This window comes from Condylura cristata, unplaced genomic scaffold (genome assembly GCF_000260355.1).
Source record: "Condylura cristata isolate star-nosed mole 26May11 unplaced genomic scaffold, ConCri1.0 scaffold00016, whole genome shotgun sequence".
Lineage (NCBI taxonomy): Eukaryota > Metazoa > Chordata > Mammalia > Eulipotyphla > Talpidae > Condylura > Condylura cristata.
The window spans coordinates 13,238,926-13,250,236 of NW_004567117.1; the positions used below are offsets into that span (position 1 = coordinate 13,238,926).

General features: G+C 46.9%; 1 protein-coding gene across 1 annotated transcript in view; it reads left to right on the forward strand.

Moving 5' to 3' along the window:
* LAMA3 (laminin, alpha 3) overlaps positions 1 to 11,311 on the forward strand; it is a 207,773-nt gene that overhangs the window by 121,103 nt on the left and 75,359 nt on the right. The window contains exons 32-35 of the mRNA XM_012725781.1: positions 2,038 to 2,182; positions 3,106 to 3,246; positions 5,436 to 5,597; positions 10,395 to 10,493. Coding sequence (XP_012581235.1) covers positions 2,038 to 2,182; positions 3,106 to 3,246; positions 5,436 to 5,597; positions 10,395 to 10,493 — 547 coding nt within the window. The remainder of the gene's footprint in view (positions 1 to 2,037; positions 2,183 to 3,105; positions 3,247 to 5,435; positions 5,598 to 10,394; positions 10,494 to 11,311) is intronic.

Sequence of the window (11,311 nt, forward strand, 5' to 3'; positions counted from 1 at the left end):
GCCCGCTGCTCCCCTCAGCAGTGTACTTCATTGATCTGCCTGTTTTGCTTCCCACTCTGTCTCTGGTGAAGCCTCTCACCCTCCGCATCGCTGGCCTGTACCCCAGTTCTGTATGAATAAATAAATCTTTAAAAAAAAAAAAAGACATTAATTTGCTCAAGGTTCCCCATGTAGTACGTAGTTCAGTAGGGATTCAAACCTAGGCTGCCAACCCCACATCGGTGCTGCTAATCCAGCACAAAATGCTTCATCTGGTTATAAGCAGGTTTTTGCCAAAGGCAAGCAAATTGGGACATAAAGGTGTGTGTGTATATATATATATATATATATATGTTTGTGTGTGTATTTTAATTTTTTTGAATATAATAGCTTATATTTATATCATTTTGTGCCTTTTTCCAATTCAGTTGTAATCCCCGTGGGCTTCCCATCACCAATTCACCCATGTGCCATCACCATAGACCAGTGTACTCCCCTCCCCTATTTTTGATCCCATTCCCCACTCCACCCCCACAAAATGTCTCTGGTATATAGTTGTTCATTACTATTATTTCCCCCCTCATTCCCTCGGTCTGTAAAGGTATATTTATCTTTCCTAGGTCACTGGGGTGAGATCTTTTAAAAGTTAAGAGATAGGTGATAATTGAAAACTGGTAGCAAGTTAATGAGATTTTTCAGATCAGACTGACCTGATGTGTGTGCCCACAGCAAGCACACTTCCTCATGCTTTTTTGAGATCCACAAGGGAGGGTCAGTGGGTGGGTCCCACCAGTCTTCAGACATGATCTCTGCCCTCTACCCCCTTGTGATGTCTCAGGCTTGTTCACCCCTCCCCCATTCCCCTCACTGCTGTTTTCACTCTATCAGCCTTTTCTCATTTTCTCTTGCATTTCCAGGGTATGCACCTGTTGACAGTAGAGCCCGTCTTCGAGTTCTCTCATACACTGTCCTGCTTGGCTGCCCCCCCACTCCCTCCCTGCTCTCCTCCACCTTCATTCATGTCTCCCAGGGGCCCCAATATCCTCTTCATCACTCAAAAAGGAAACAGATTCTTCTCACTTTTTGCTTCCCCACTCCTCAGCTAGACTAGTGCAAGTCTTTGCAACCTCCCCCCAACACAGTTGTGATGCCACCCCTCTCCTACATCCCCCAAACTCTTTCATCTCCTGGCTCAGCAGCTATTATGAATTCACTTACTCCTTCAGCTCAGTCCTGCGCCCACATCCAGTCTCTCTGTCCCCTTGAAAAGCTTTTCAAGATGACCATCACTGCTTTGAGCGTTTGCCGCGTGCAGAGCGCTGCCTCACCCATCTCCGGGCAATGCTGTTTGACAGCAGCTACTGTTCTCCTCCCCACAGGTGAGCAAATGACACCTTGAGAAGAGGAGTTATAACACACGATACTGCTGTGTGACTAGCACACCACAGTGTGTCCAGCGCAAGGCCACCAGGCTCCCTCCTGTGGACATGGTCACAGCATCTAGCACCTCTGTCCCCATGAGCTGGCCCTGCCTCCCTCTTGGCTCAGATTCAGGATTCAGCATTCCTCTCACACTCCTGCTGCAGCACCACACTGGTGTTCCACGCTCATGGGAGGGTGCCACCCTTCTGTCTGGACCACCTGCTGATGCCCCTGGCCATGACCCTTGACTCTTAGACTCAGCTCAGACATCACCCCTCTCCCCGAGGGGAGACTGAATCAGTTGCTGTTCCTCTGATCCTCTGATCCCAGTTAGATCTCTGGTGTGCCAGGTTTCCATTTCCACCTGCCATTTTTCTGTGGGAGCTCTTTAAACTCAGGGACCATGTCTCCTTGTGCTCCCAGAGCCTAGCATGGAGTTTGACTCAGGGCATTCCCTGTCCAGGGTGGTCCTGACCTGCTTCTGTCCACTCTGCCTTGGTCTTTATAGCCCCGTGGACATGCACTGTGTCTGCTGAACCCGCTGTGCACAGCAGCTGCTCTGCCGCCGTGTAGGTGGATGTTCCCGTCGTGTGCAGAAAGACAATGAGAACTTTTGCTTCCTTTGTTTGGCGGCAGGTGCAAGCCCAGGATCACAGGGCGGCAGTGTGACCGATGCGCCCCTGGGTTTTACCAATTCCCCAAATGTATCGCCTGCCACTGCAACAGAGATGGCACCAAGCCAGGAGTCTGTGACCCAGGGACCGGAGCTTGCCTCTGCAAGGTGAGGACAGAACCTGCAACATCAGCATGTCAGTCACCCTCAGTGACGTTCTTCATGTTGAGTACACATATCCAAATAGATGGGAAACGGGGCTGACCCATAGGTGCCATAATGAGGATAGCATTTTACAGTCCTCATCTCACCTGACAGAAACAGCAGGGAGGCTCCTCTTCTCCATTTACGTATTTATTTGTTAAAAAGAATTCTTTATGTAAACAAGAAATGGGATACAGGCCAGAGGTGCTGGGGTGAGCAGATTCACCAGAGACAGAGTGGGGAGCATAACAGGCAGATAGACTGAAATACACTGCTGAGGGGAGCAGAGGGTGGGTCAGGAGAGGTCTGCTGTGCCATGTGGGTCAGCTCCCTGGCCGGGGTCAAACTCATGCTACATAAGCTGCTGAGCTTTACAGTGCTGCACCTTAACCCCTTGCGCCACCAGGGAGGGTCTCCTCTTCATTTTGTCCACTTGAGAATTTGATGACGAGTACAGACCCTTTCCAGAAAGATAGACACAACCTTTGTCCGCACTCTCAAGAGGCCCATGGGTTTCCCTGAAGCCTGTTTCTGGCTCATGAGCTGCAGGTTAGTGATCTCTCCCCTGAGGAGTTCTGCCAGCTGGTTTGAGAGCACCCAAGTCCCAGCCGTCATTTGAGGTGACAGTAAGTAGTAGGATTCGTCTCCTCAAACTGTGGCTTTTGGTGCTTCCTCTACTTTCACGGTGCTAAGGAGCATCTTATAAAAATCAGGAAATTCTCTCCTCCATTTCTGTGTGGCATAAAAGCTTAGCAATTATGTGTCTTTAAATGTTTTCTGAGCATCCACATTTGAACTTCTTGTTTGGGTCAGTATTAAATTTGTGTAAATCAGCGTCGGGGAAATGTCAGCAGAAATGAATCTTGCTTTGTGTTTTACTCCAATAGGAGAATGTGGAAGGTACAACATGCAGTGTATGTCGAGAAGGGTCATTCTATCTGAACCCAGCAAATCCCAAGGGCTGTACCAGGTGCTTTTGTTTTGGAGTAAATAATCGCTGTCAAAGTACACATAAAAGAAGAACTAAGGTATGCAAGGCATTTGTATTTTCCTTTTTATTTCGTCCTTCTAAAGGAAATTAATTGGCAGGAAATATGAAGGCTTGTGGAATGTTCTAGAGATTGCTTTATTAAAATGTTAGTACCAGTTCTCTCTTTACAGCAGTCCTCACACTCACTCTGGGGGGGAGGGGGAGAGTTGGAGCTGCTCTGTACCACAAGCCTGAAGGGGACTTCCTTCACCACTCCCTCCCTCTCTGCTCCCTGTGGCTAGGCCTCCCCTGTTCCATGTACTCCAGAGCAGTGCTCACCCCCTGACATTGTACATTCAGATCTAGTTTATTGCTTGTCTTCCTCTACCACTGTTAGACTAGCGAGGGTGATGCTTAAAGAAAAGTAAATAGCCAAGTATGTCCAGACCCCAGGAAACACTTGCCAGAGTTGGTCAAGTCCGGACAGAGCCAAGAACTGCCCAGAGGGGAGAAGACAGTCTCTCATTCCAACCTACAGGCAGGCCAGTGAAGCTTGGGGAGAGTAAGAAGACCTGAAGCGGGGAGTCACACTCCCCTCCCCAACCTGATGCTGGGACTGATAAGACTCCACCCTGAGAGGGAGCACAGTAGAAGGGAGTGGGGGTGATTTAGGAACTCCTGCTGGAACTGATAAACCAGTACCCTGGGAACAGCTGTGCAGCACACCCTGTCAGCAGACAGACTGCAGGGAACCCCAAGACGCCCAAACTTTGCAAGCTCTAAAAGCGTTCTGCCATCTGCCACATAAAGACAAAATATACTTTTAGTGCCTAGGACCGTTAGTAGAAAAAAAGTTAATAGAATTTGTGTGCAATAGAGAGAAGAAAGGATGATAGTCCTAGTAAAACACCCTAAGTCCCCCCATCCCCTGGTGGATAAATACCCAGCCAAACAGGGTTCGCACATACAAGTCAGGAAAGAGGCTGCCATTGTCAGTTTCCCCACAGGTCTGTCAAAAACATCTCTTCCAGGTGTCTCTTTCCATGTCCTCCAAGTCCCTGGTGCAAGACCAAAGCCATGAAGCTAGCGAGGCTTCTTTTCTATGTCTCTGTTCCATGTGCCCAAGTTTTCTCTTTAAGTTCTTTTTAGTTCCCTTAGTTGCTCAGCTCCACCCTTTCTAGGTGAGGCAGGAACATGGAACCTCCCCTTTTTAGATCACACTGCTAAAATCCCAGAAAAGGGGTTTTAAACCAGGAATCCCCAGCATTCCTCAAAGTTGTTCTTCCACGACTCTGCCCACCCAGACCCTTTGTGGATACACTATTGCTAAACAAACCTTGCTCTGCTTTGCTTGCATGTGGCTTGGAATGTTCCTATAGCCAGTCAAGGTGCCCAAACCTGGTAACGCCACCAGCATGGAAGATCTGTGATGGTTCCCAGTGCCTGGAGCAGGATCTGGGGCTTAGCAGTTGCTCAGAAGCACTCAGTAAATAGATGGAGCTTACTGTTCTTCCTTCTCTTTTCTTCTTATCTTCTTTCTCTTTTACTGCCTTTCTCATTAATTTTACCACTTCTTTTCTGTGTTCACCTTTTAAATGAATTCCACACAACTAAAGTTTTTGTTGCCTCCATTATTCCATGAGCCAGTATCCTCCCCCTTGCTTTTACTCTGTCAGTAATGTCTAATGCCCAGTGAGAAATGTTATTTATATATTTTATTGCCTGTCTCCTAAAAGGATTACAGGCTTGTCATGCGGGGTGGGGGTGGGGGGATTAGTTTATAAATCTGCTCTGAACTTTCCTTTCCTTACGCCCAGAGGAGCCCAGAGCCATGCCATGGCAATTCCTTCTTTGTCTTCCCTTCATAACTTAATTCCCGGCTTCCTTTGGGATTCAGGGAAATATTTAATTATGATGCGCCCTTTAGAGAAAAGTAATGATAGCAGGACCTTGTCTTCTGTGTCATATTTTCTGTATAAGAAGCTCACCGTTAAAATTATTTTGACATTTATTGGATACCTACTCCAAGTCAGGAACCCGGTTATGTGTAGGCTAACCCCCATAAAGAGCCACTTCTCTCCAAGAGCTCCCAGTTATGTGGCAGAGTGCTCTGTCTTGGGGGGTCCAAGGACAAAGTCAAAGGGGACAGATACAGGAAACCTTCGAAGCCAGGTGCTTTCTAGTCTGCACAACTCAGCGATTACCAAGACACCCATACATACTGCCTCACTTGCTTCTGTGTTCTAGTTTGTGGAGATGATGGGCTGGCGCCTGGAGATGGCAGATGGCATGCAGATCCCCATCTCATTCAACCCTGACAGCAACAGTGTGGTCGCAGACCTCCAAGAACTGCCCTCAACAGTTCACAGTGCGTCCTGGGTGGCACCTCCCTCCTATCTGGGGGACAAGGTAAAGATGCCCTGTCCTGAGCCTTGTGAGTGTCTTCCATCTCTGCACGCACATTGTTTACTGGGCATAAGTATCAGGATGTTCAAATGACATAAATTGTGTTTAGGTTACTACAGATGGGGCAGAGATGAGGCCTCCCTGGGAGGGGGCTGACTAGAGCCTCAAGTCCCCCTCCCCATTAGTTCAACAGTGAGGAATTCACACATGGTGCTTTTCATGATTTTACTTAATGACTATGAATTTCCCTCCAGGGAAATAACCATTTTAATCAGATCTGTTGCAAATGGGACATGTAGGCTTTTAAATGCCAATGTTGAGAGTTCTGTGTTTTACAGCAGAAGAAAGGCTGCTTGTCAGGGAAACAAAAGCGGAGAAGTGAGTCACAGGCCTATTAAGGGAAGCACAGCATTCAGCGGCAGTGTGGCTTTCAGGAGCAGCGTCACGTGGGTTCAGTTAGACCCTCCACAGTGAGGGGCCCAACTGGTCGCTCTTCCTTTGCAACCTAAATTCCTTGGTTGCATCAATTATGCCAGAGCATGGCCAGCTGTACTTATCTCTGAGGACAAGTATGGGTCTCCTGGAGAGACATGCTCAGGTGACTTGTATGTAGAGCAGCGTTCTTGAGGAGGTGTGGTGTGGTTTGAGTTCCTGGATCTAATTCCAGGGGGGGGGTGTGAAGCTTCTCCCCACCTACAAGCAAGTCTCAGACACCAGCAGGCTGTCTACCTTCTTCTTCAGATACCAGCCACTAGCCCATGCAGTTAGCTGTGCTTCTGACCTACTGGCTAGCTTCGAGGTTCCCAGGACCCCCTCCTCAGACTTCAGGGCCCCACAGAAAGCCCAGATTAGTGCCTGTGCTTCTGATGAATTGATCAATCAGAGTACCCTCCTCAGTTTCAATTAATTTGTAGGTCTCAGGAAGCCCATCCACTCACTCGATCACTGATTTATTATAAGGAATATTAAAGGATATTAATGAATAACCAGATAAAGGGAAATATAGGGTGAAGTCCTGGAGAAAAGGAGCTTGTCTTGTGGAGCTTGAGATGCAGTATGATGGCTTGTGGCAGTGTGCCGGTCTCAAACAGGAGACTCTCTGAGGCCACCCATTTTTGTGGCTTCTTCATTACTTATCCATGATTTATCAAGTCACTGGTCATTGGCATCGGACTTCATCGCCACATCATCTCCCTCCCAGGAAATGGGAGGGAGAGTCAGATTGGTTTCCCTAGCAACTGGTTCCTACTTCTAGGTGTTTTCCAAATATAAAGGCTTTATAAATAACAAGGCACCCGCTTAAACTTTGATGGCTGCAACTTTCTCAGGAACAGAGGTCAAAACACCAAATATGACAACAGATGGTCTCATCACCCTACTGGCTCAGGAAATTCCAGGTTCTGGGAGCTATGTAATGGATGAAGATCAAATAAAATAGGAGAAATATACCTTCCTCATCTGAGTAACCAAATATATGTATATTTCTCATAAATCACAGTAACATAGGTAGATTTTAGAAGCTTTATTCTCAGCTTTTGAATGTATAAATATTGGAGCCTTGTTGGCCATGGGTCTTTTAATTCTGTCTTCTGCCTAAGGGACTGTGGATTTTGACCTTTGAGTGTGTGGAATGCTGCTTCTCTCTTATTGTTGCCAGAAAGTACTGGATTCTTTTTGCCTGCTGCATTTGTCAAAACCAAAAGACAAAGGACGGGGATTAAATCTTTAATATGCGCTTAAATTAGACCAGCAAACTAATCTGAGAACTTGAGCCTCATGTTCATACGAAAACTGTTCTAGCACCTCATATCTAACAGGCTATTTCACAGTGAGTTAAAACAAAGACAGTTCATGACTAGTGAATGATGCCACTACAGGCCGTTAGCACCTTTGGGAAGCACCTTTATGGTGCCCACCTCCCTGGCAGGTGCCCCTTTGCTGGCATCTGGATTTAGAACACTTCACTCCTGAGATGGCTCAATCTCTCACAAAAATGGCGTCCATCAGGCTTTCCCTGGTGGCGGGAGGGGTTAAAGCTCTCTGAAGCCACTACAGCACAAGTTCAATGCCTGGCCAGAGGGCTGACCCACACGGTTGGCAGACCTCTCCTGACTGCCCATTGTTCTCCGCAGCAAGCAGTGTACTTTGTCAAGCCGCCTGTTCTGCTCCCCACTCTGTCTCTGGTGAATCCTCTCATCCATCATACTTCTGGCCTGTACCCCAGTTCTGTAAGCATTAATAAATAAATCATTTTTTAAAAAATGGAGTCCATCACTCTCCCAGGCACTTAAGGATTGTAAAGTTCACTCAGAGTGAATAGGCTGCAGGTCAAACAATGTGTGTACCTGCAGATTCCAATGCTATTCATGTGCCCTTCTCATCCCCTCCCTGGCCCCTATCGGTATATTTCCACTTCTTTCTCAATTAATTCTCCTCTTACCTCCATGTGGTGAGACCCATGTACTAATTATCTACTGCTGTGCTGCAAACTTCTCCAATGTCGCAGCTAATCGCAACAAACAATTGTTATCTTACACAGTATATGTAGGTCAAGAATCCAGGATTGGTCGATCCATGGTTTCTCGTGAGGTGGCTGTCACCATTAGCCAAGGCCAAGTTCATTGGGGATGGAGACTCCTCTTCTAAGCTCACCCATATGGTTGCAATAGGTCTGTTCCTGCTGGCCTCACCACGAAGCTCTCCGTGGGTTGAGTTCTCCTCAGCATGGCAACTGACTTCCTCTAAATCAACTGATACTGAACAAGAGAGAGATATAGTGTTTACGCAAAGGAAGATCTCAAGAGTAGTTAGGTGAAGAGTTTATTAGATAGTAATAATTATTATTAGAGAACCACAATGAGGATTTGAACCTGGGAAGCATACGGCAGATATACTCTGTGAGAGTTGTTCCAATAAACACAAGTTTGAATTTAGTCGATAAAGGTAGGTAGTAACTGTTCTTGGCAGGAGGGGCTTCTAATTCTAAGTTGTCCACTGTACACTGTTGAGGGGAGCAGCGGGCGGGCCGGGAGAGGTCTGCCACGCCATGTGGGTCACCTCTGGGACAAGGATCAAACTCATGCTGCAGTGGCTTTAGCTTCTTAGTGCTGTGTTTTAACCCACTATGCCGCCAGGGAGGGCTGGTCTGCAGAATTTTGCAGTATGTTTATAAAAGTTAGAGGCTAGCTAGCTAGATACAAAACAGAAGCTGCGTCTTTTCATAATGTAATTTCAGAAATGACAGGCTGCTATATTCTGTTCTTTAGAAGCCAGGCACTAAGTCCAGCCCAGACTCAAGGAAGGGAGAATTAGGCTCCACCTCTTGAAAACAGGAATCCCAAAGAATCCCTGGAACTCATGATTCAAACACTTTAGACCATCAAAAAGACAATACTTTGTTTCAGTAAGATGATCTAAGATGTTATCTTGGAATACCTCCAGACTAAGGTCATAACTCTGGGAAGCTTTGTCAGGTTGTAGATACTGGGGACACCTTTAGTGGGTTGGGGACCTCAAAGTGCTGTTCCTTTTCTCCTTCATGAAGTTATGTGCATTCTCCAGTAGGAGCGTTCTGCCTACCTTCTTTGAGACGGCGTTCCTCTGGCTTCCTTTCCTCTGTCACTCCTTCCTTCTGGATTATTTTTTACTTTAAAGGGGGTGGGCAGGTGTCAGAAGCCAAGGTCGCGGTCAGAAAGCCATGACCACTCTCTCATCTCCTCTCAGCATCATGTGTGCACCCTGTGTGTCAGGAAGAGAAGATCCACGGCCTGGCTGAGCCCTCAGACATGGCCAGGCACTAGGAGAAGGTGTCCTAGCCCAGGAAACCTGCATCATCAGCTCTCAGGGGACGTTTTGGTTTCTTTTTTTTTTTTTAAGACTTATTTATTTGTGCATACAGAACTGGGGTACAGACCAGAGGCTCAGGGGCGGCGAGAGGCTTTACCAGAGACAGAGTGGGGAGCAGAATAGGCAGATCGACGAAGTACACTGCTGAGGGGAGCAGCGGGCAGGTCAGGAGAGGTCTGCCATGCCATCTGGTCACCTCCAGGGCAGGCGGGGATTGAACTCATGCGGAAGTGGCTTTAGCTTCTCAGTGCAGTACTTTAACCCGCTGTGCCACCAGGGAGGGCCAGTTTCTTTCTTTTTTTTAAAGCTGTGTCTAGATGTTCATTTTACCAGAAATTAACCAATTTTCTGAATTAAATGAGCAACCATGACCTAAGTGTTTTTTTTTTTTTAAGATTGATTGATTTATGCATACATGAGCTGGGGTATAGGCTAGAGGTGTGAAGGGTAAGAGGATTCACCAGAGACAGAATGTGGAGCAGAACAGGGTGGATCTCCTGAAATATACTGCTGAGGGGAGCAGCGGGCGAGACAGGAGAGGTCTGCTGCACTATATGGATCACCTCCTTGGCCAGGCATCGAACTCATGCTGCAATGGCTACTGATAGCTTCATAGTGCTGGGCTTTAACCAGGCTCAACCTAGATGTCTTCAAAAGTCATGGAGTAAATGAACATTTTAGTTTGGTGGTCACGCAGAACAAAAGAAATTTATTTGTTTCTGTGTGATCACTTTTTCTTTTAAGCAGAGGTGTCTGGTTTGTAGAAGTCATGTTCGCGTTGAACATCCTAAATACTAAAAGTAGTAGGAAGGCAAGATGCCATCTTCATGTCAACTCTAAGGATGACCGCTGGGAACAGGTTGATCGCGTGTCTTTCCCAACTTTGGTGTCCGTGTATGGATTCATGTTGCCCTAGTCTTTGCCCAGGTAATTGATCTTAGCATTCACTTGCAGGTTTCTTCATACGGTGGCTATCTCACCTACCAAACCAAGTCCTTTGGCCTACCTGGTGATATGGTTCTTCTGGAAAAGGAGCCAGATGTGCAACTCACTGTAGGTATCCGGGGGGCGCCCGGGAGGCAGGATGCAGCCTTTGCAGTTGGTGCTGATCCAAGTTTAGAACATTTTGATGAGTGACCTACAACAGATATGGTTTAAGTCATTTGCAATAGGTTGTAGAAAGTAAAGGGGGGGTTAGAACATGCAGTGCCTCCTCTGGATCCTTTGTCCCCACCATTTCAGCCCCACTAGTTTACCTTCTCCCCTCCCAAAGTATTTATCTGTAGCTCTCTCTTGCTGCTCCTAAATCATTGCTTCATAGTAAGTTTTTATGTTTCTGTCTTTCAGTTTAGTCCCAAAAATGTCTTCAAGCCTCCCTGTGTGTAAGATCACATAGCTGGGCTCATAAAGAACAAGCAACGCTTGCTCTAAAAAAATTTTTTTTTTTTAGTCTAAGAGGGAAATAGGCAAACAGCTGTAACCCCCCTGCACAGCAAGCATTCAGAGGGAAGCTCAGCAAGGCACTATGGATGCTGAGGTACAAGAAGGTCTCACTGAGTCCAGAGACCCTCAGAAGGCTTAGTGGAAATGGTTCGTTTGAGCTGGGCCTTTAAACATGGGCATGAGGGGGAGAGATGGCTTTTGAGGAATTGGGAACAAGGTGAATAGAGGCAGGGGCAGTGCTCAAGAGAGACCAGGCCAACTTGGCCGTCGATATGTGCCCCACTAGCCTGGAATCATAGGAAAGAAGGTGTTTGATGGTTTGATAAGGAATTTGGCCTGATGTAGACAAGGGGGAGCAACTTAGGTTTTTATTTGTTTTAAAGATTTATTTATTTGTGCATACAGAACTGGGGTACAGGCCAGAGATG